Source organism: Diachasmimorpha longicaudata, chromosome 3, assembly GCF_034640455.1.
Source record: "Diachasmimorpha longicaudata isolate KC_UGA_2023 chromosome 3, iyDiaLong2, whole genome shotgun sequence".
NCBI lineage: Eukaryota > Metazoa > Arthropoda > Insecta > Hymenoptera > Braconidae > Diachasmimorpha > Diachasmimorpha longicaudata.
This window is the reverse complement of record NC_087227.1, coordinates 8,559,950-8,585,637: the sequence shown is the minus strand read 5'-3', so window position 1 is coordinate 8,585,637 and position 25,688 is coordinate 8,559,950. Positions and strand designations below refer to the sequence as shown.

General features: G+C 40.8%; 1 protein-coding gene across 9 annotated transcripts in view; it reads left to right on the top strand.

Moving 5' to 3' along the window:
- Rbp6 (RNA-binding protein 6) overlaps nt 1-25,688 on the top strand; it is a 329,371-nt gene that overhangs the window by 247,037 nt on the left and 56,646 nt on the right. For all 9 annotated transcript variants that reach the window (XM_064116332.1, XM_064116330.1, XM_064116331.1 and 6 more), the window contains one exon: nt 17,618-17,666. In XM_064116332.1, the coding sequence (XP_063972402.1) occupies nt 17,618-17,666 (49 nt within the window). The remainder of the gene's footprint in view (nt 1-17,617; nt 17,667-25,688) is intronic.

Genomic DNA, 25,688 nt, shown 5'->3' with positions numbered 1-25,688 from the left:
CAATAAGGATCCTTACATCCATTCAATGCTACAGCCCCTCGTCGTTTTTTTTTTATTCTACGGAAGAACCCCTCTTTTCTCTCTATTTTCCATTCAGTCGTATGGGTTGACGTCGTTTGTCCATTGATGCGTTCACTCAACGGGTGGTAGTGTCGATACATATCAGAGAATCATCCATTTGCGATTGAGATATTCCTTTCATAGCTGGAGATTTTTCATGGGGAATTGGTGAGATAAGGGGCTGCGACTATTTTCTGGTTCCTTTGAGGTTATCCTGAGGGGAGTTTGAATTTATTTTGGTGATAAGACGCCTCTTTGTGCAGTTTTTTTGTAGGTGACGAGGCGACAAGTTCAGTTTTATGGGAATTTTCTTGAGGGATTGATTAAGAAAATCGTAAAACTCTCAGCGATCCTACGAGTGAAAAATTCCCATGTGTGGTCAGACTGAAGGTAACTTCCATGAAAATGCTCCTGTGTCCAATTAATGGAACGTTAATGAGCATAAACTAAAGCATAAAATCTGAAATTTCTCTTGATATATAAATGTGAAAGATGCAATCGTCACTAATGATGATTCAATTATTTCAAATCAAGAAAATTTCACACACGAGTAAATTTTCCTACCTCCCCTCCCATTTTATGAATTACACGATGCATGTGCATGCATATCATTCATTAAGATCACATTCTGTCTGCAATGGAAAGTAGAAAAAAAAATATGTGAAGAAGAAAAAATTGTCAAGGGGAAATGCACGTGAATCCCACTCTTGCCACTAGCCCATCAGCGAGAAAGTCCAGAAGGTTTACATGAGAATGAAGCCGAAGTGAGATGGTGAAAGGGGGTGAGGGAATAGGGGATATATAGGGTGGCACTTGACACGTCACACGTAACGAAGTAGTGACGTGCATGCTAGGACACTTAATTAATTCTGATTAACCCGTAATCACGTAGCCGTACCCCCTCTTGTCGTAGTAGGCACACACATACACACAACCACTTGCAATTTGTGTCCTCTGGTATTAATTTATCTCACCCCTAGTCTCGTCTATCCAATGTGCTTTATCATATCTTTAGGCAGTGGCGCACTCGAAACCTTTTTAATTGTCTCTTGAGAGGAGTGAAGGTTAAATATGGGGCGATTTATTTTTATTAAGTGGATTATTGCCGAAGGGGTGTTTGTATTGATTTCAGGGGAGTTCAATAATACGTGACATTATTTCTGTGAATTGTCGTTGAACTGGAACTGACACACACTTTTAGTAATAATAATTTCGTATGAAAAATATATTCTAGAGTGAAATGGAATGAGAGTTGTTTAGACATCGGGTACAGGATTAGAAGTGAAATTTTTCCTGATAGAAATTCTTGAGATACATTAGGAGGAGCAGGATTTTTATTACTGTTTTTAGTACTTTGAGAAATTTAAAAAAATCCTCTCACCTGAAGGTAAAACCCCAGGAGAAATTTTTCCATCCAAGCATTTTTTTTTCCACTCAGCCATGCCTTTATTTCCAGGAATAAACTCCTAAAGAAAAAACAAATTCTCTGTCCCAAGAATTTTCTTTTTCTCATCTTAACGCTCTTGTACCGACTCGTTTTACGATAATCGGCTTCCGATAGGTGCGCATCGTAAAAAGAGCCCCTCCGGTTTTCACACACTCCCGTAAATAACAGGTTTCCATAGAATTTACACCGAGTTGAGAGTAGGCAAAAAGAAAAGAAAATAAAAATCGAAAGGAGAGAGGAGGGGGAGGAAAAAAAACCGAATGCTTCAACACAAACTTGTAATTCTCAAACCCCTCCCCAAATACCTTCAACTCTTGTCGACCATTCTTGTACGTCTTATCGTGATGTTTCTGTCGTGTAGATGTACCACTCAGTCTTGAAATCGAATTAACGCTCAAGTCGTAAAGTTTCAGAGGTGGAGAATCCCCGTGAGAGGGTGTGAGAGGAGGGAGGGGCCCATCTATCGGAGGGCTTGTGCTTGAGTTTGCTTATAAATTTGTGATAAAACACGAGGAAAATTGACCGGCAGAGTTTACCCTGAGGGCATTTCGCTGACGCGAGTCAATCGAAACAACGACTTTTTACCCTTCGATCAGCCCCACGATATTATCACACCCCGGGGCTGTGATTTATCTCACCATTTTACCCTCGTAAATATGGATTATTGTATTTATTTTCCAATTGTTATTCATGTTTTTTGCTTCCGAATGGAAGATGCGCAATCGCTCGAATTTAAATTTCCAATATTTCGAGTTGAGGTGACTAAATGCCATTTAAAAATGGCGTTCGTGTTGCCTATTTTTCTACTTTTTAACGCGATTATTTACGATTGCCATTTCTTGGCAAATTCGTAGCCCAAATAATAAAGATCATCGTTCCGATTTCGTCAATATCCCGGGACTATTCATCACCAAATGTCTAATTCAAACAAAATTCAGAAAGTCCCAAAAAATAGCCGGAGATAATTAAACGAGGGTCGTTCACATTATTGCTGATAAAGCTCAATGAAATATGAAAATTGGACCATGTTCCAGGGCTCCAAGGTAGGTCTCCAATGCATCGAAAAAAAAATAACTGGAAAAAGGAGGAAAAAAATTGCGAGAGGGAGACAGAGACTCGATGTTCCGTTTCGTTGCGCGTCCGCCAGTCCCACTGGGGAAAAACGCCAGTCTGAGGGGTGGGCTCTCTCATTTGAACTCTGGGCCCCGGAGCGGTCGTTACCAAAATTAGTTCAGCTCGCATGCCAATATAAATTGGCGGTAACGTGCATTCACACACATTCGCGAATCCATACTCGTCTCCTCTTGTAGGATTTCTCGTGGGCAATGTATTTTATTCATACGATTTTTTATATTCGTTTACTTTTCCTCCCGAATTTGACATTTTTGTCCCAGCCAGGTACGATTCCGGTCGACGTGTTCCTAATTATCATTAATTCACAGGTACACTATAAGTTTGTAGAGGCGATTTTTTTTTCTGGGGACTAACGTTTTTTCCTGAATTTATTTAACACATTCAGAGAAATTTTAAAATATCTACAAATTAATGGGAGATAGGGAAATTCCGTAATAACTTTTTTTTTGTAAAACACGATGATCGTCACAAAAACTCTCTTATTTACCGTAGATTCAGATACATCAACTGAAAATCAACCAAAAGTCAAAATCAACTCCAACCATTTGACCGCTTTGCTAATGGCAAATAAACTACCAAAAATATTCCATTCCTCAATTTTCCATAATAAATCCATCCGTAAACATGTCAATAGACTTTACCCCCTGTTCCCCGCACGAAATGAAATTTCACCCGCAAATGATTTCAATTAAATTTTCCCTCACCTCGTCTAAAGTTAAAAATTCGTTATCAATAAATCCTCCTCCTCCTCCTCCCCCCCAACTGCCAAAAAACTCTCGAAATTAGCAATTTCACTTGCAATCGATTGTTGATCCTCACACCTCCCGTCGATAATCCTACGGAACCAACCCCGGGGATCACTTCGCGGCTGGCCTGCGCCCCCCCCCCATCCCCCCACCCCTCAGTTCTGTGTCATTCATTGGATGATTAATCGTTTAATTAGTGGCAGTGTTACGGCTCCATGGGCTTTACCCCACCACCGTGTCACATACAACACCCTTTTCCCTCCTCCTCTCACAATCCTCTCCAATAACCCCCCGAAAATACCATCATATCTCGACACCGCTTCCCCTGTTTACCCATGGAAAACTCAACAGTAGAAATCCGATTTTCCATACAATTTTAGTCGCTTTTTTTTTATTTGCACGTTCAAACATTCCCGCTTGCGGAAAAAAAACGAATGAAAATATAGAAACAACCCCCCAAAGTGTTTTGAATTCACAAAATTTTCGATTAAACTCAGGCGTACATTTGCGCTTTGTGTGAAGTCATTCAATCGACGAATAGTGGTGCCGGGGGTGGAAAGGGGTAGGTGGTGGCAAGGGGTGAAAAGGGGGTTGCGCCCAATGTACACGTTCCATTGAGTCACGGATTGTGCATCGCTTATCGCAGGACTGTTTTTTTTATTTTTTCTATTTTTCCAACCGATAGAAAAGTCCCCGCTGTATTCTCTCGTCTCGATGTTGTGGCGGAGAATTAAATGTACCGGGAAAAAACCATAAAAATAGAGGGAGAGGGGAGTGGAAAAACTGAAGAGCATCAAAATTCGATCACGAGAATAATACCTGGAACGAATGACAAAGATTTTTTTTTTTCGCTTCGATTTCCTCGTTTATTCCAAACAATCAATGGCGAGAGAAGCTTTTGATTTTAGGGAATTATTGTAACGTGAGATCGCGCGTGGGGGTTGTTTAATTTACTGCGATGAGTCGATGAACTTTTATTTTTTAAAAAGATTTGCACAGTGAATGAATAGAAAGGAAATATTCCTTTTTGATTATTTGACTCGTGTAGATTTAAAATTGTGAATGGATTATCAATGACATAAATATTTTAATTTTAGTTTTAGTTTTGATTTTCTTCTAATTAGATCAGATTGAAATGTTGGCTTGGATGGAATTCAGTAAAAAATTTGGTCAACAAACCTTGCGATCTGATTGACCCTCACGACCTACATTTCCCATTTATTAAATTTTTTTTTCGAGTATTAATTGATACACAGAAACAGGCACATGATAGCCCCACTCAACGCAGAATTTACTATTCATTCGCGGCATCATCCCCATTATTTTGGAGGGCCTCTGGGCTCTCGTGTGGCCGCAATACAATTTCCCGAATTGAATAGAGATTTGGTGAATGAAAAAATTTGAAAATTATTATTCAAAACGATAAATCGAGCCTCCGGTTAAAAAAATTTTGTGTCATTGCCCGTATGTTCCCAGCCATCGAGTGATAATCCATTCTTTCATCGCTACAAATGAAATTATTCATTGGAACATAACAAAAAAGCCATTAAACAATGATAAAAAAAATGATTAAAAAGCAACAGACGAGCGGTTTTGATGCGAATGAAAAATCCCGAGCTATCGTGATCGCTTTTTCGGGTGAAATCAAAGCACACATGAGCGCCAAGGCTCTTACGGAATTTCGTAATTAATATTTTTTCCGGTGGATAGAGTTGCCCGCAAAAAATAACATTCCGGGCTTTTGCATCTCTCGCGTTCAACGGAATCTCGGCATTTTTTTATAGCCGTTATAACATGTTTTCAATGTTATCTGGATGGAAAGTGTGAGGGAGCTTTGCGGAGATACTGCGGTGATGTGGAAAAAAATGATAACACATGAATATCGGGGAGGCACAAAGTGCGATGTGTTATCAGGTGGAATTTTTTTTTAACTGTAAAAAAGAAAATTACGATCAGCATTACGAGAAAGTAGTCTTCAAGGGCAGTTCATTCGCCTGAAGACCTTTGACTTTTGCCCGCTCAAGATTTACTCATACGCTCAGAATCTTATCATGCTCCCAAATATTCAACTCCTGTTGCTCCTTACGAGGTACCCACGACTCCAACAAATTGGTCACTTAAAAAACTGCTTAATTTAATTTAAATGAAATCCAAAGACGCCTAAGGAATAACTTTTTAGTTTACTAGCATCTCCAAACTCATTTTTCTCCATTCTGCACTTTCTCTAGTTATTTTTCTTCTCATCCAAGTTTTACCCAATCTTTTTAATTGTATTGCTCCGGTCAGCGTAGCACGGTGATAGAAAAGTTGCCCAGTGAAGGAGTTGGTGGTTTGGCTAAGGTGAGTTACTCCTGGCACCCGTGATATTCCATCCACTTTACCATCCTCCCGTCCCTCTTTTTTCACACACCTTCCACCGCACACCCCTCTGGGCGACTCTCTCCAGTGACTTTTGTGTTTACTTAGTTTCTTAGTTGACCAAGAAGTACTCTCTGTTTGGCTTCTTGTCAGGAGGTGGAGGAAGAGTGTGGTTTTGATTTTGTTAGAGTGCATTATTTCACTTAAACAACTTTGCGTTATGTTGAATGAAATGAAACTAACAGACTGGGGTTGGGAAGATTGAACCTGAGAAAGTTGTCAGGAATGAAAAAAATTCCGGGTACGAAAATGTGGTCCTTATGGATCAGTCAGTGACTGACATTCCACCTCCTGTTAATTACAAACGCAATAATTATTAGTAGCCAATCGATTGTGTGAGGTATCGATGACGCTCACACTCGTGTCAGTTGGTGGGTCATGAAATGTTCTTGCGTTGCTAGACAAGACATCGTTTCATTAGAAAAACACTTCAAGACTCCGTATATTTCCACCCCCTAAGACTGCAGAGGACTACTGATAAATGGGGCAAAAGGCCTGAGAGGATTTTGACAAATCGTTGGGATCAAAGTAAGTTTTACGAGGCCCACGAGACCATCAAATGGTCTATCCTATCTTTGCGCGCTACGAAATCACAAGAGGGTCTAGGTTTTTTTTCTCTCTCTCCTCATCGTGGAAAATCGTGGAAATTCTTCGGCTACGGGATGAAGCATTAGCCCCAGAATTACGATTTACGGCCGCAATTCCCACAAACATTTCTGTGTCAACTCAATTCCAATTACTTTGGGAACAATTTCACTCACTTTACGATTTTCGATTCTGAGAGGGTAGGGAGGGGTAGGAGCTGAGCGACACCTGTATCACATTCGACACCTGTAGCGTGGCAAGTGTCGACTCAAGCAATTTTTCAACATTCGTGTCCTTGGAAATGGGACGGGGGTGGCGAAATAAAAATGATCTTGGGACCTGCAATAAATTGTGACCGCGCGACGAAGAAACAACAGGATAATGGGAGAATCGGAGGATGATACGTTGTATGTTTCGAGGGTTGGCTGATGTTCACTCCCTTACCTCGTACACATGTATCTCATGTTGTATTATTTTTTTTACGGCTATAAAACTATAATCCCGATCTGTTTCGTTCAATATCTTTATTATTTGGGATTACAACTCTGTATCTTCCCTCTTTCGTTCATGAAATGTTAAATTGCTGGATTATTTTAATTGAATTTTAAGTATTGACGAACACGACTGGGGAATTAGCGTTGGAAAGTCTCAAATAAATTTTCAATTTTTCATAAACTAACGTCTCGCTAACAATTTTCTATTTTTAATATAATGGGTATTTTCCTTCTGCTTTTACCTCTTAATTTTTCAACTCCATAAATATCCTACGAGCAGAGAAAATACTTCTCTCGCCCTGTCGAACGATTTTTGTCACCATAAAAACGTTCACCTCAATAATTCGACGTCTAACGAATTTGACTGGAACAATTTCCCCAAAATATCCAAATTCCCTCACTCCCGTCCCAAAGCTCCATGTCATCAATAACCTGGAATTTCCGAAAATCCCCACAAAACCACACGATGAAAACTCCCAAGAATCCCCCCTCCCCATCTCCCCCCTGCCCCTCTCCAAAAAAATGTTAAATTCTTCCAAACCCCTCCCCACTGGCTTTACCTCCCACTACCCTCGTTTGTCTCCTAAAAAAATTCCATCCATCTCACCATCCCGATACTCCCCCTTTCCACCCTCCACCCACCAGTACAATGGCTGCATCTATTTATCGGCTTTGAAAAGAGACTGATGTTGGCAGTTTGACGCGTGGGGATTTGTCGAGTGGGTGAGAGAGGATCGTCTTACAAGCAAACAGGGACAGGAACGTTAGTCGGATCTACTTAAGGAAAAGCCCCGGCCACGAATGACAAGCGAAACGTAAGTGAAAGGGGGTGAGCTAGGGAAGGCTGAGGGGTGCTGCAATGGCACGACAGGGATGAGCAGCAGGTCCAACTCCTCTTCAACATCTCGCTCACACCAATCTCCAATGTTACGAATCATGAAGAGAGAAGGAACCGACAGTTGTGTGGTTGCAGTCCCCCCTCCTTGTTGGAGAGGGGTGGGTTGGGGTAGAGGGGGCCTTCAGGGGCTTCTTAATTCCATTACTTCTGGTCTCGCTGGGAGACAGAGCGACGCTTGCCTCTTCAATCCCCTTTCCATCCCTCCTCGCGAAAACCCCTTCCCACATGGTTCATCCTGCCGAGCAGGCGCTCACACATTTTCCGGCCAACCCCCGGAACATTTTTTAATTCCAACCTTTTCTCTCGTATCTATCTCTCTTCGGGTGAATTTTTCCCTCTTTTTTTTTTCCTCCCCCGGTGGTACCGCAGAAATTTTCACGAAAAATGTTGCTGGGTATAATACAACTGGGGACAGTTTCATTTGTTACAGTGTGAAGGGCGACAATCTCATTTTCCAGGGGGCGGAATTGAATGGAGTAAAATGAAAAGACAGTTCCTGGTACATTCATTGGATAGTTGGGATTTTCTATTTTTTTTTTTCATTTCTTTAGAAATTGTTAAGAATTTTTGTCGGAAATGTTGAGGATTATTTTAATGAGGGGATCATTAATGAAGTCGTGAAACTGGTAACAAAAATATGTTTAAATCGAAATGAAGTTCCTAATTTATCCAGGGAAATGAAACCTCCCGAGGAATTATGTCCCATAAATATAGTCTCACGGTAACGCCTCCCCGAAAGATTCTCCATATAACGTGGGTAAGTGGACTCATGAGAGCGATATAAGTTCTGGAATTTCACATCGTAAATTTACGTTACGTCATCCTATCTCTGAGAAACTTATTCGTAATATGCGAATACCGGGAGAAAAAAATCCACGATATGTTCATTTGAAGAAGAAGGGACGGTGTAAAAAGTCAAAATTGTTCTTGTGACTGGTGCAAGGGTGGTGTATCTAAATTCACTGTACAACGTGACTCAGTTAAATATTTAAAGACATGCGCTGTACACATTTTCCTCCCAAAATACCTATTTCACGTAGATATTTTTGCCCCTGGCACCGAGGTGAATGGATGTGACACACTGGTACATGACATTCTGGGGGTTTAAATATGAAAAACGCGGGGATACCCACTGAATTTAGGAGAATCCATGGGTATGTTGGACTCTTGACAACTAGGATATATGGTTGAGAGTCTATTGGATTCAAGGCTGACAGGTTTCTCTGGGTTTAATTTCAACGCTAAGACTGGAGTGAGAGATTTTGTTGGTCGTCATTCTGGTGCTATGATACAAAATGGAATGGATGAAGTTGTAGACAGGTTGGGTAAGGGAAAATCATAAATTGTGAGGTGATAGTGAGGCCTTTCAAGGGTGAACGAGGGAGGAAGGGGCGGGGGGGGGGGAATGCGAGGATATTCATTAGAAATTAAAAATTAATAGCTTTGACTTCATCTGCAATTCATTTTTCCCACAAATACGTGGAGTATTTTATCTAACAATTGTACAATGAAGAAAACTTTTGCATTGAATTTCGATGTGTCATGTTTCATCATATAATAAACAATCCCCCTAAAACAATGGCTGCTACGGTGGTTCTACCACACGACATCACGCGTGAATATTTTTCCCTCTCATTCGCGAAAACCCCCAACGGGAGTTTATGGCTCGTTAAACCCCTGCCCTGTAACTGTGCGTGAACGCATCACCCTCGTTCCACCCCTCACCCAACCCCCCTTATCACCAAGAGTTCGGAAAAAAACGTGTGCTCTCCGACTGTCCGAAAAATGCAGAGGTGCACTGCACGTCGTAAAATAAAGTTCAAAACACGGTTAGTTGAGCGATGCTAAAAAAAATTATCAGGTGTAAAAAAAAAGTGAAAAAAAAAAAAAATACTGTCATACGTTTCAGCGTTTCCCCGGCAACATTTGTCGGTTCGTTTTCATCAAACAATTCCGGATAGGATCGTAAACCAAGTAACGACCGATAGGAGAGGACACTAGTGTACACCAAAACGAGATCGAAAACTAGACGAAGGGCAGCAGGGGGAGGAGGGAGAGAAGGGGGCTAGTTTATACTGTGTACATCAGTACGAGAGATAGAGGGAGAGGGACATCTGTGAAAGAGGTAACCAACAGGAGGCAAAGGCACCTCACCCACCTGACAAACTTCCATTACCTTTCCATCGGTCGTTAAGCTGCTCCCGGCCAATCGGAAAACGATATCCGATAACGTAAATCTTCCAACCTACCCTTGCCCACTTCAGCCTCCCACCCACAACTCCCATTTCCACCCAGTGTGTGTTCCTCTTCTGTCTTGTTGTCTCTATTTCCCTTGCGGAGGACTAGAGACAGGTTGGTATTGTATCCAATGTAGTGACATACATCGTCGCTACATTGTGCATCAAGGATATAAATAAATAAGGGGCGCAGGGTGGGAAGATGAGATCGGGAAAATCGATATCTATATGGAACACGCACACATTTTGAATATTGGGTCAATTTGTGGCTATATTAGGGATTATTATCGAGTGTCTATTGAACTGCGGCCCTCGATAGGTTCAATTTTTTTGCGATCCACAAGGAGAGACTTGACCCTGTTGATATCGTTGGGCTCTCCCCAGACGATTCTTTTGGTCAGTTGGAAGTCACAGAGTCAACTCACAGGAGGGAGGGAAAAATTCTTGAACAATTACCTGCCTGTTCCGTAATTTTCGAAAAATTACGGACCAGTTACGCGTTTTTTCACTGAACCTTCCAAACTTTTTCCGAAACGTTGTAGAATTTTTCCGGAAAGTCCACGGAAAAAGTGCACGACTGTTCCGTAATGTTAACTGAATTCTGTTTTAAATGGTAAATTACAGGACAGGAACGCAATTTTTAAAGAATTTTTATCTCCGCGAGTAAAACCAGGATAACCATAATTCAGGGAGTCTTCTCGACGCTAACCATTTCCATAAACGTCGAATGAATACATCAATCCAAACCATCAAATTTCCCCCACTGGTCGAAAATTGAAAAAGACCTCTAAATGCAAAAATATTCAAGCACCCACACGCAATCTCCAACTAAAAAAAAAAACATGACCACCAAATAGATAGGGAGTTTTGCATCGACGTATTTCGTGCTCATGCTGCCGATATAAACTTTTTTTTTTTCGGGGATTCAGCTGAAAGGAATCGTGACGTTGGTGGAGTTACATTCGAAATGAAAATGGAAACGAGAGAAAATACTGCTGGGAATGGGTGTAGAGCGTAAAGGAATAGGTGGAAAAAGGGACGGGCCAGCAAGATGGAAATGAATTTGGCATGTGATGTTATGTGGAGTGTGGTAAAAAAAAAAAACTGCACGATGGGGGTTTGCACGAAAATACTTTTGAATGTATTTGAAATGGGAGGGGGTTGTACATCGTGATGGAGTCGTAAGCTTCTGACTGGGTTTGCTGGTGCGATACGAGAATGTCGTGTACGGCCTCAACGATTCGATGTATGTACCTGGTACACGATGGTTTCGCCTGGTGGAAACGACCTGGCCTCTTTTCTCTTCTTTCACTCGGGGGCTCTTTTCAACCTCGTAAACTCGAGCAAAATCCGAGGGGGTATTTTTTGCCACATGTGATGCTCCAAGTGATGTGTTCATTCGGAAATAAATCCCCCCCCCCTGCCTCACTGTCTTCAGCGGTTTGATGAATTACATATTGAATGGAATCGAAGTTTTTCGTCCTGATGAAAATAGCAACTGTCGAGTACAGGCGGTTTCTGATGTTGGATAATTCAATGAAGTTATCGTTGATCAATGCCATTTGCCACCGGAAAGGTCAAATGTACATCCCCAAAAGGCACATCAACTTCGTTCATCTCCTTGGAATATTCAAGCCATCCAAAATTATCAGATCTTTCATAAACTGATGAGAGACAACTTCAAACATACCAGAATTTAATATGACCGCAATTTCATGAATCTTGAGAAGGGGGTATTTCTCCAAGTCCATATATATCATCTCCTTTTACAACCTCAGACCAAAGTTTCCATTTCCCCTTCTCTCCCATCCCCCCTGGCCTCATGGCCCCCAACGATATTAAATTGCGATACGGTTGGCAGTCTTCCCTGCTGTCACCAATCCTCATACGTCTGCCAGATGTTTAATATATCCAATTGAATTCTTTCTCCAGTGAATATATGTACATGAGGGCTTATCCCTTATCATCGTGTTAACTCGTCCCTCCGTTCGATAAATTTTTATATCCTCAATATCTCAAAAATACATTCACTCGAATCCCATCAACACTCCTTTAAATTCTTGGACGAATTCCCAACTATTGGATAACAAATGCCATTTTTCACACGAATACATGAATAACGTGGATTGAGTACTCTAGGTAAATCCATTGTTATTCAGGATCTTGAGTATTCCCAGGGATTCTGACATTTGCAAAATCCCAAGAGTTATCAGAATATTCACAATCATCAGTGAGTGAAGGCCTTAGAACAGTCGAAACGTGGTACAGTACGAAACGGGAAAATCACATATCCGTTGAATATTCACATGTCAACAATTTTACAACTCTGTTGGGTAAAGCTCATGTACATTTATGAGGGAAAACGTTGGTGAAAATTGGATGGCATCGTCATCGGTGAATTCTCAGTGTGAGAGCTTGAGTTTTTTTAATTTTTTCGCTTTCCGGACAGTCTTATGATTATTGATCTCGATCGAGGATGTTTTATGGATGAACAATTTCTTTGGGATTGTAATCATTGAAGATGGACGACTATTGCACAAAAAATTGTTTACGGTTCAGAGGAAATTGATAAACAGTCATTGTCTATGAATATTAGATGATCTATCGTATGTCCGCTGTGGAATTCCGAATTTTGATGATCGCTAGCCGCCCAAGTTTTTGGAAATGAATTAATGGCAAAAGTTCTGACATTACAAGGCTCATCTAGAGATATTTTCATGTATTTTAATGCTGATTAATGATTAGCCATACCATCTACACTATTGTGATGGCAAGTGACCTATATCCAGGTCACAATATCTCCCCCTTAATCAATTGCGAAAGCCAAAAGTTTACATGCACTGAGAGACAACTTCTCTGCCCTCCGGCAAAGCTCTCCTTATCAGACATTAAAACACAAGTTTTGGTTTTAAGCGCCCAGATTATATCATCAGAGGGTTCTCCAAACAATATATAAAGTGACTCCATCAAACTACGGGTTCATTCCTGTCATTATCCAAATACCAACCCAGTACTCTATCTCTAGTTCATCAAATTCATCCGTTGACCAATTTGGATCATTCCGCTGTCCATGAACTCCCCAAAGATCAAGATAATTCCATTGTCCCAGCACTTTATATCCCCCTAATAACCCCCAGAGCACTAAAAACCCTATTACCTCAAAAAAAAAATTGTTTTACTCCGGAACGACGTCGTCCCCAGTAAAATCGATGTGTTTCGCGTAAACAACTGTTTCATTACGAAACTCTGAAAAAACAAACCCCGGGTGAAAAAAAGGTGCGAAAAGTTGTCCAAAGTTTTCTAGTCGCGATCTCGAAAAAGTAGTTGAGAGCAGAGCTCTTCGCGCAGACCAAACTATATCTGCACTCTCTTTTCTTTCTCCACTCGAGAGAATCACGAAAGACCGAATATAAGGGAGTGAATGAGTGTGTGAGGGAGAGAGAGAGAGAGAGAGAGAGAAGTTGAGCATAATTTTGCCGTAGGAAAAGTTTTCCACTGGCGAGGGCTTTTTTCCCATTGCCCGGTGTACCACACCGCTAAATTCGTTTCCGAGCACCAGCACAACCCCTACCCACACCCCCTCGACAGTGAGAGGTTTTTCTGGCGGATCCTGCGAAGGTTTTTCCGAAAGAACCGTCTCTTTTCTTCCATCCTATACCTTTCATTCGTTTCGTTCTCTTCACCCCCTCTCTCCCTTCGTCTTTCATTTTCCTTTTTTTTTCCCTTTTTTCGAGTTGAAAGAAAAATGAATGAACCGAGTTTCTCCTGGGGTATGTTCTCCCCGAGGCGGGAGAGCGTGATTCGGTACGAAAGCGGCGGGAGAGTCGAAAGCAGTTTACCTCGGTAAGAGTTGAGGATCCGGGGGAACTACTATGAGAACGGTAGTGGGAAGATCGAGACAGGGAATAAGATGAAAAAAATAAAGAGGAAATAATAAAAATAAGAGGAAATAAGAGAAAAAGGTTGTGGAAAAGGGGAAGAGTTGGGGTGGACTGGGAGAATAGAGACGAACTGGAGATACTTTTCTTCGCACTGCGTTGTGGTGAAAGAGACTTCCAGACGTCCGATTGGGTTTTCGTTATGTGGAGAAAATAGAGAAAATGTGTAGGGGGGGGGGGGTATTGGGAAAATGTAATAAATAGTTATTAAAATTTGAGATCGAGTGGGCGACAGTGGGGAATGATATCGTCATTTAGAACAAAGAGTCAGCCTAATTCAGATTTTTTAAATCATTAGTGTGACCCTGAATTTGACGTCAAACCATTCGTGTTCTCGGGTTGATTGGCCCTTCATATTTCTCTTTGCACAGGTAATAATTACCATTCTGAATAATATCGTAATCAATCATAAAAGAACATGAATAATGAAAAACGTCGACTGCAGTAATCATCGAATTGCCTTCATCATTTTTTTTTTCATCTCTGAATTCAGTAACTGAACCCATTAATCACTGACGGTGGGTGCGCGTATTGTTTTTACATCCCGGCAATATCGATTAAACGTTATTACCTTCGGTAATTGTGAGCGGATAGAGGGAAAAAATGTCATATCGACTATATAAATTGTTGTTTTTAATTTCTCCCCCTCGTTCCAATTTTTTTCATTGGCTTTGTTGTAGGAATACCTTTTGTTCACGCACTATCGCCCAGTCGGTTTATTGTTTTTATACACAACCAATTTTACTCCCTTCTACAGTCTAGCCTCTCTCACTCTCCCTAACCGCGAATGAATCATTCAGAATAACGTCTCTGCAGGGTGCCAGTATTTTCATTATTATTTCTGCCCTCATTTCTCATAATTTTATTTTCATCGGTAAATTTTAATGCGGGTGTGGAAACAATCATTTGTGGGAAATGAGAGAAATGAAAATTTTTTTTTTTGATATCGTAATGGGAGTTTATGCGGATAGCCATCATGTTGAATGGCTAAAATTTGTGAACAGGGTTATATCAATTTATGCGATATTTCAGCCATTCAAGGGTAACGTACGACCCATTGTGCAAAATATTTCACTATTTTCATTCGTAATTTCATTGGAATTATCCATTAAATCGTCCCAACGTGTTCAGTCAATTTTCATGGATCAGTTTTCAATCAATATCGCCTTATCTGAGATCGATAACTGAATTTTCGATACAATCACGCTGAAGCCCAGATTGACACGTAAAATAACGTGACATCAGGAATTTTCCCATCTCCCTCAGTGAGTGAGAAATTTTGCAAAGAGCATTGAATTGTCAAAGTCCAAGAACAATACCAAGTCTGGTTGACATTTCAATGCACATCTGTATATTTGTCATCAACAAAATCAACCAAGTTGGTTCAATATCTCCCATCAGGCTCCCTCCATTTATTGTTTGACTGACCCAAATTTCCCTTGCCCTCTGTGAATTACTTGAATTACGGTAGAATACTTCGACCTCGATGAGAAATCCTGGGGTGGGATGTGAGTAGATGATGAGCATGGTAAGACAGAACAATCTTTGGCCCCCGAGGGGGTGACGTTCTATTGGCAGTGTGAGTAAACAGGGACTCCTTCTAGAAGGAGAAAGAGAGATAGAATGAAGAGGGGTGAGGGGAGGGGGGTTGCAAGGGGGGAATCGAACTTGTAATAAGGTACACCGTCGACCATTCGCTTCAGAATCTCGATTGCTCCCTTGAGGGATTACCCTTGAGAGTTGAGAAAAGCTGGAAACCAAGAGAATAGGTATAGAGATACGTAATGCCACCCTTGTAGTTTCTCAAATCCATGGCATCGAGAGTTTCTCGTAGAAGTGAGAACTATCAAGAATACTTGAGTACTTAACAAGGATTTCAAGAGAATTGTCAAGTTTATCGAACACAATGCTCTTTTCAATTATATATAATTCACGTAAAAATGTTGGACACAAGTTGAATGAAAGTGGTAAAAAGAAAAATGACATTTGTTTTATCCTTGAAACACTTGTTACCCGCAAACGTGCTATCATCAAGCGAAAAGAGATCAAAAAAAAAAAAAGTCGAAGGAAAGAAGAGCTCAGACAGACAATTGTGACAAATTCGTGATAATAATTCTCTGAGAATGATTTCCTGATGAAACATTTCTCTTTGTCATAGCCCTCTGTTTTTACCAGTACCTCGGACACAACAACCGCGTCAACAAAAGGATGATATGAAGAATAATGAAAGGGCATCTACTTAAAAAAAAACCCAAGCCATGTACATCCAGATACACGTGTACAAAGTATGAGAGGATATTTTAGTTTAGGGATGAGATATTTTCTCTCACGCCCTGATGCTCTCGTGGTTTTTTTCATTAAAAAATATTCTTGTTCCACAATCTTACCTTTTTTTTGTTATTTTTGTCAGCCCTGCATGATAATAATAATAATAAAAAACACTGCGTACTATTTCTCTTCGTCGTCCCTACTAATTGAAAAAGACAGTAATTTATCGCTTGAATGAATAAACTCTTTTGACACAGCGACTTCTATTGTTTCATTCAGACCTGGAGCGAATAAAACAGAATTGGAGGTAGTGACTGAGACAAAGAGTTGAATCATTGAATAAATGAGACTATTGTAAATTAAATCAAGGCTATTCTATCACAGAAGTACTCTCTCAATTGATTGTTCGATTTTCACATTTGAATTTCCCGCGTTTCTCGGCTATAACCCCATTTTTTTTTTCATTTCGTTGGCACACCATGTGACGAATGAATGCGAACTTGACCGATGAAAGTCGGTCGAATGAGGGAAATGGTACGGAATACCAGGGCAAAGGTAATCCCTATTGTTTCTTCTGTCTCATAAATCCCATCCGTCCAACCTCCACCCATTTTCCCTCCATTTCCTGACCCTCACTGTCCATTCCCCTTCAATCCCTCATGCCCTACCTCTCTTTTCTCTTTACGCCTCGAACCTTTTCGCTTCACATATACCTCCCCCGAACCATCGACTTTCCTCAGCAGCACGCTCCGTAAATCTCGTGCCAGCTGTGCTTTACGGGCCACACACGCAGTGTATACCATCCCCCTAACCCATCATCCCTCAATCCACCCTCCTTTCCCGCCAACATTTTCGTACTCACTCGGTTGCAAGTGAAGTGGCTCCCTGATAGGGTTCTCCATTCCAAGACGGGGTTATGTTTGGGGCGCGCCCTCTATCTGACGCGTCACCGAAGCCCCGGTCTGCTGACGCTACGGGAAAATAAATCGATGAGGAAATGATGGAAAATATATGGATTAATGATATCTCGAGGTTATCACGTTGAAAAACATTTCATCACAGGAAAATGATGGAGAATCCTGACAATAGCTTACAAATATATCTTCAAGATATTTTTCAAAGATACCTTGAACATGCATCTCATGTCATTCTGTTTGCTCTCATCTTTCTCTGTTTGGAACGTGTCTCAACGAGATATATTTGAGATTATTCATCTTGCGAGTTAATTTTTTGAAATCATCTTTCATTCCTCCGTAAATATACCCCCTACTTCATGAAGAGATTTTTTTCAATGAGTACGACCCAGAGGGCTGGGGGTGGTATGGGAACAAATCGTAAAGATTCGAAAGGGTGTGCGAGCACAAAATAATAAAATATTTTTATCTGTTACAGATAGAGGACGCCATGCTGATGTTCGACAAGCAGACCAGCAGGCACAGAGGTGAGTACTCTTCAGCCCCAATTCACCAACAACTCGTTTATTTACAGTTGAACTGATTACATTAACGTTTATTAATGGTTTCTCTCTTTGATGAAGTGTAACTATCCCCAATACATCCTGCATTTAACGAGCTCGACTCAGATAATGGATTGGTCGTCATACTGCGGGCTTGTAATTGGTAATTACCATAATGCGTATTGAGGATAAGGGAAAGATAAATATCGTCAGTAGAATTTTCTCGGTTTATAGGATACGGAGAAAGCTACATTCAATACCCGCCCTTTCATCTTAGAAAAAAAAAAGGTGACTGCAACTGAGAACGAGAACGAGAAATTTTCCCCTCATTGTCCGTAACTTTTTTTTTCACCAACGGAATAGGAACAAAAAAAAATTTCTCCGGGAAACGAAAAATGAAGAGAGAGAGAGAGAGAGAGAGAGAGAGAGAGAGGAAATTATTTCAATGATAAAACCGAGAAGTATGAAGTGAATATAAAAAATAGAATGAAAAAACGTTGGCCATTATAGGGGTCCACGGGAAGCCCCTGAATGAATGAAATATCGGATTTTCCCACCGCGTAATATATCGAATCTTTCATCCCCATCGTTTCCTATCAACCTTTTTCACATATAATCCATATAGATATTTTTTTCTGACGGAGGAATCGTGTGCTCGAATACATTCACATTGCGGGCATCAATTCATTTCAATAGTTGCAGTGAATTGTTGACATTATTTTTGAGGAGCTCCCGATAATCCCATCGGCCTCACTGTCTGATAATTATTTCATGACAATTGGAGGAGCTGCAATAAATGGGAATAAATAAAAGTGAAAATAAAAATAAATAGGAGATATTGCATGTCAAATGAGTCAAGCGGTGACCCTCATCCTCTTGTAAATTGATCTTGCTTTCCCCTGTCATTGGCAGCTAGAAAAACTATTTTTCAATTTTTTCAAATTTTTTTTTGACCGTCCGTTCCGCTGTTATGCGTTTTTTTTCAATAATTTTAGTTTTATTCAGCTGATCTATGACATAAAAATCATCAATTCATTATGGTCAATGAGAGCATTTTTAAGTGTAATCAATTTTCGGATAGTCATCAATGCATTTCATTTATAGTTGAAACCAGTCCAATTTCCAAGACATTGAGGGTCAGCCGATGATGAATTTGACCTGAAATACCTCCATGCAATTCCCATAATCGGTTGCTCATTTACTGCAATATTGACATATCCATTCATGGATATCAGGAAACATTTGCAGGATTGATTTCCCATAAGTGAATCGATCCCCCCCAACTCGTGCAAATATTGACCGAAAGTTTACGTTCATATTCATGCACTCGAGTCCATCCACTCGGGAGTAGAACTTTCATTTGCAAAATTTCAAAATTTATAATTCAATTAAAATATTAAATTCGTTGGAAAGCTACCATCCAACTTTTCAAAAAAAAAAAAACTTCCAACTCTTCACATTTACCGGTGAATTCAGGTACATAATAATTCCATGAACGACGTTGAAATCCTTATTTTTATTCATAAAATTTCAATAGCAACCATTGGCGGAATATTTTGTGAAAGGGTTACCCCCACCATCCAGAGAAGAATAAAATTGTCAATGTCGAGTAGAGTATCAGAAGTCTCTTTGAAAAGCCACTGCGCGTAATCTCCATCGCGGTGACATCCAATACCATTCCCACTCAGCTTCTCTCTTATTCGACATCAAACTATATCTTTTACCCATTCAGAAATCTCGCTTCCCTGGTATCAAACTCGTTCTTTACCGTTACCCTAGATCCCCGTGCCGATATACACCTATACGAAACACTCTATGGTGAGCTCTATTCTTCTCGTCGTTTTCAACTTCTCTGAGACCCACCTCTAGGCCATTCGTTGAGTATTCAGTATCACAATTCTCCTTACAGCATCGTGAGAGCCCCAGAGACGAATCGATTTGAATGAATTTTCTTGATACGGGAAATGTAGTAGAGGGAACAGATTGAAGTACTTACGCATTTGCACTCACTAAGCCAAGTTTAAATTTATCAAACAACTTGATTTCTGGGAGATGACAGTTGAGGAAGATGCCCTGTCTGATTATTGACTTTCCAGATCTACTTATCCTAAGAGTAGAAAAGGGTGTGTGCAGACGAAAGAGAAATGGAACATAGTTAATCCAATTATCGGAAGCACCTGGTGGAAGTTTTAAAAGTTCTTGCCGGGGGAGTATAACACCATGTCGACAGCGATTGGAGTGAATACTCTTTCTCGAGCATTTGCGACTTCATCGATATGTCATGGAGTTAACATCCAATTGGATGACGCGTACAAAGTTTTGCACATTATGGTTGCACAATACGTCGCGAGGATACGAGATCAGTTTTATTTTCCAAGTTGGTGGTGCTCTGCTGATGATTTGCTGACGAGAGCCAGGAGTCAAGGCTGACATACTAGTCTTCAGCTCATCTCGGTTTCCAGGTTATTCCGTCTTCCATCAGTGGATCATTGAAGAAGACACAAAACCCAGGTCTTACGTGGAAAGCTACTACGACGATGATCTGTTCGTATCCCTAGAGCTACACACTTGTCCAAGATTCCCAAACTTGTAGCTCTGCAGCACTGCACAATTGCATCCAAATTCCAGAAGGTGTAACATCGCCCTTGAACCCCGGCAACCCTGCAACTGCCACAGTCCCCGGATATGTAACCATCGCCTTTGGAAAGCCCATTCCTTCAGGTTCTAAAAGCACCGAAAGCACGCATCATTCTGCAAAAAACGTTTCCACCCTTTCTATTCGCAATAGGAATTGAACTCCAGCAATCCTGAATTCTGGATGATTTCGCTTACCGATGGGACGTGCTATGATTTCCGCGTGGATGAGCGCATCCCCAGGGGGATAAAGGAAGGGCAAGGCCTTGAGGAAAAGAAAAATACACCCGAGGAGAGCAACAAGACCTTTACGATAAAAAAAATAGGACGAAAATAACTGAAAAAAGGAACCTCTGAAGAACGATTATATGAGCTTGGCTGGCCAAAGGATTTTGCTGGTACCCACTTCGGCAAGTCGAGCCACATGTATATACCTCCATAAATTGCTAGACCTTCTGTGCCCTAGCATCCTCCCACCGAGTAAAGATAGACGGCTAGAGGATTTTCGATAGGTTATTGGACCTTCATACGGGTTTGATTCTCTTCTGCTTCTATCCTTTGATGATGCATTTTCCTTCTCCTCCCTCCCCCTACAATTTCCATCATCTTGAAGTGCATTTCCATCCTTCGCCAGTTTAATCCCTTATAGAAAAGGCCCAACGGCGAATTATTCACGCTCGTTTATCCACCGTCGGGGATCGTTCATTGGTGTCTCGTCTACGCTTTTCCCCCATCAACTCTTTTTCCGCGTCACGTGATAGAACCTAGAGAATTCCGCAGTTCATACCCCACTCTACAAACTTCTGAAAATGTCTGGGTTATACCAGAATCCCTCATCCCTTCACTCTTCTGGTTTGACTCGAAAGACCACGTCCTCGTCGTTGAAGTGCAATTACTCCGTACACACCCAGTGCAAGGGAGAAACTAGGATCTCCAAAGTCTCAGGCGGAAACTTCCCGACGCCGGATGTTACGCCCCGGGTTTGACGTAATCCAGCGTATATCGAGAGGAGCCAGAGTAAGAATGTTCTACCCCTCGCATTTCACCCTCTGCAACTGGGATGAGGGGTGGTGGGGGTGAGGAGATGCTCGTACGCTTCACGGACTGTTGCTGCAGATGATACAGATATATATACTGTACATACCAAACGACGTACTCGTGTCGGCACTAACTCCAAATCTCCCTTTGTCTCCTTCGGGATAGCTGCGGTACAGAGGGGAGGGCAGCAGTGGTAAACCATGCCAAGTACGTACCACAGTGTCTCCTTAGTTTCTGTTACTCTTTAGCCAACGTCGCACCCAACGTCGAGATTTTCCGTCCTTCTGCTGGTGCTGGTGCTGGTGCTGCTTCTTGGAAAATAGTTTTGCATGACTTGGCATCTAAGTTGAGAGTAGTTTCACCGTGGGAGGAGGAATGAGTTCTTTATTTATGATAATATGCTGAGGTGGTGTGTTGGATATTTGGGGATGATCATCAGAGAGTGGATAATCTGTAAAACTATCCATTCGTCTGGTCCGGTATCACCGGGATTACAAGAAACTTGATGGTGCCTTGGGGAATGGAATATCAGGATTTGGATGTCTGAGCTGGGCAGATCAACATTGGGAGTTATTGATTCATGGATAATCAGTTATCGAAACGGTCATCGGGGTGCAGCAATTGAAAATTATGGATGATCAGGAGTGACGATTAATTCATGATTCATTGAGTAATCAGGGTAATCGTGATTTGCAGGTTTCTAATGTTAATGTAATAGAATCGAAATTGTGAGTGATGAAGTGATGTGATTGACTCGTTTCTCAGGGTCGAAAATTATGAGTGGAGACTCATGATTCATAAATTTCCTCGATCTTTCATGACTCGACATCAAATATGGAAAGACTTTCAGTCTGACAGTAAAAATGAGTCTTTTATTTATGATAATATTTCGAAAAGGTGTGTCGGATGATCATCCGGGGGTGAATAATCGGTAAAACTATCCATCCATCTACTCGCTTATCGCCGGGGGTATGTGGAGCTGAATGGATTCTTTCAGAGGGAGCATCAGGATTGCGAAAGATTGGTGGCCGAGGAGATTATCACGAGGGATTCACCAAATTCTTTAAAGGGGAGAGACTCTTAAAGAAGGACTCGGCTGGACGAATTTGGCGGGACAAAATCACTTCGAAACAACTCGATGCTCTAATATTTATCATGAGAAATCATTCAACAAACCATTTGAACTTCATTATCTGGTTATTTCGTGCGATGAAAATTTATTCAAGCGGGAATCCTTTTAAAGAACTATCTGGTAGTTAAGTATCCTTCGGAAATACCGTATGGTTTGAAGGATCAATAGACCAACCACAACAAGCCACTCACAATCAGTCCATCGGACTTGAAAACAACTGCAGCCCATAATTTGCAAAATCGTAACAAACCAATTTGGAATAGTGCGCCTACCGGATAATTTCATCGAAAATGCTCATCCCCACGCTGAACTATTGCTAAATCCCTGTCAATGAAGAGATTATTGAGACCAGCAATTCCATTCAGCGTTATCTAAAAGTGAATAATCGTCACATATGTAACGCACAGCATATAAATACTTGCTCAAAGCTCACCCCTGGATTATCGACTGCCGGTAATACTCCCCATTGATAGTTCCAATATCTGAAAATGAATGTTTAAATGAATAAATTGGCGCATTCAACGTAAATCACAGTAAAATCTCACCATCCTCTATTTGTCAAACACCTGCATTTCCCTCAAAAGCATTGCCAGCTGAAGAAAACTGAAAAGAGTGGGGGGAAAAAAAATTAAAGTATGAGAAAAGTCAGAGGGCGAGAGGCTTTTGGCATTTTCCTGAAGTTCAGAAATATTGAAATGCTCTCGGTCCCCATGTCATCTTGAGATTTTTCACATCTATTTTATTTACCTCCAACTGTACATACATTTCACGATTTTTCATGCTCCATATTCTCTTTACTATTCCGAATTCTGCCGTGTAGTTACTCGAATATTTGATAAATCTTCAATATCAAATGACAACAGTGAATATTAGTCCACCACCTTCACGTACAATCCTTGAACAATAAAAGTCCATGACATACTGAATCCTTATTTTCATGTCTCAATTTCATAAAGTCTCCACATATTGACCAGACTAGTGCATGATAATGGGCAGTTCAGGTAATGGCAATTACCCGTTATCGATGTAATCATCTCCTTCCTTGAATCCTCTTCACGGACTTGCAACTCCAAAAGCTTTATCCATCTCCTTTACCCCATTCCCGTCATTCTGAAGATAGTCTTCCATGTCGATGCAGTGGAAGGACCTCCATTAGCCAGTGCAGGTGTGTAGAACAGCCAGTGGTATGTTGTTGAGAAGGATGTAGAGATGGGGATGAGGGTGAGCTTTCAGTCGTGCGTGGAGGAATTCGATCGCGGCCAATGGGGCCAACTGATCCCTGTTCTATAGCTATTTCTCCATTCCTCCAGGTATACATGAACAGTAGGAGTTCATCATCACTTCCTCGATATCCCGATGTTGAATGATACACACGTTGGAGTATTCTATCCCTTCGTGTATATCCTTTGAGTAACAAACGTTGGAGTATTAACACCGTCAGCTGGATAATCATCATCAGCTTTCAAATGTCTGATTCTGGCAAATTCTAATGCGAAAAGGGGAGCTTGATATTATCCAAATTATGAGTAATTCTGGAGCATGATTAACTCTGAATCCTTTGACGGTATGAATTAGAAGCAAAACATTTCTGGTATTTGCGATCTTTATAATTTTTGATTAATAGACATTCCATTTGAGAGGGAATTCCGGTCATTCTATGCGCGGACAGCTGATGAAAATTGTTTAGCTGAAATACATTAAAATATTGACCTCATCACTAATTCGAAAAGAGCGACTTCATCCAGTTAATTGATATGGAATCTAATTAATGGTGATTGAATATTGCTCCATGTGTATTTCAATTTCATTCGTGTAATACAATTAAACCTGTGCTCAATTCAGTCCAATTAATGTGTTTCATTTATCAAGCTTCAGGGAGTTATTCTAAATTAAAGAATCATCTGATTCAATTGTCAATGGAAGGATCAATTTAATTCATGAATTTTTATTATTCACCAGTGTGTTACCTTACACTTTATTCTCTCCGAAATAAGACTACCAAAAAGTATATACACATATATTATGAGCATGAGATGGCACAAAATTTTGGGGTTCACTCCACCCAGAACACGACCGAAAGAGCATACAGGGGTTCTCCGGGGTTATAAAAAGCTTTACTGGATACAATCTGGCGCACGTGTTGCACGACTGAATCTTGTTTGACCCGATATCTCCCTTCCTTACCCCCCCGCCTTCCCTATCCACTCAACTACAGACGGTTTCAGTGCATATACATGCTGGATACCAAGTGCCATCAACTCACCCTGGACCGGCGGAAACTAAAATTGGAGAGTCTCGGTTATTGCATATTTCAGTTTATAAATTTTTACGGTCATCTTCTAGCTGAAATTATGAGTGTACCGTATTCAACATGAGGGTCTCAATAGTTTCGAGCTGAGAATATTATCGGCAATGAGGGGATATCATTCGTTGGGATGAAATTTGATGTTGGAATTTTCGAGAGTGTATTTGGATTGAGCTGCTCTTTATGAGGATTGGAAAATAATTTCTAGACTACTGAGTTGGTATTTCTGAGCCCCTGTATGCACTAGTAATTTATTAATTACGCGGCTTATAAGTTTATAGCTCATAATTTTTGGAGTCGCCATGTTACAGTTTCTTGAACGGCGATCAATAGCAAGTTAACATAAAGAATAATTATACGTGATAAATTCCCCATATTTAGTTAATGTTTCCTCACAATAACTCGAAAAAAAAAATGAACCAAAGGCTCATAATTTGCAAATTTCGGACAGTCTTCACTCTGAAATCAGTTTAACCACTCTAGATACGACTGATTTCCCAACCAATCCTCCAACTAACAAGATAATGTACGTGGGGAGGGATACAATTGATTGATAGTCACAAGAACCACCGATAGATTAGAATCATGCTGACAACTGTGGAATCGATCATTGGACAAGTGCAGTGTTGATCACCAATGGCACCGGTTTTCATAGGAAATCTCCCCTTATTGCTTCTCCCTCGCTTCCCTATCTTACTCAGTTTTTTTTCCAGAGGATTCAGACGACATGCTCTTTCCCACTGATGGATAGAGTCAGCTGTGTCCTTCATCATCCTCCCCCATCATTCTATCGTCTGGGCAAAAAAACCCCCCCAAATGTGTTAATGGCATTTTCCGGCATTTTCTTAATAAATGCATTGCGTCGAAACGAAATTACCATGAAAAATCATAACGAAAA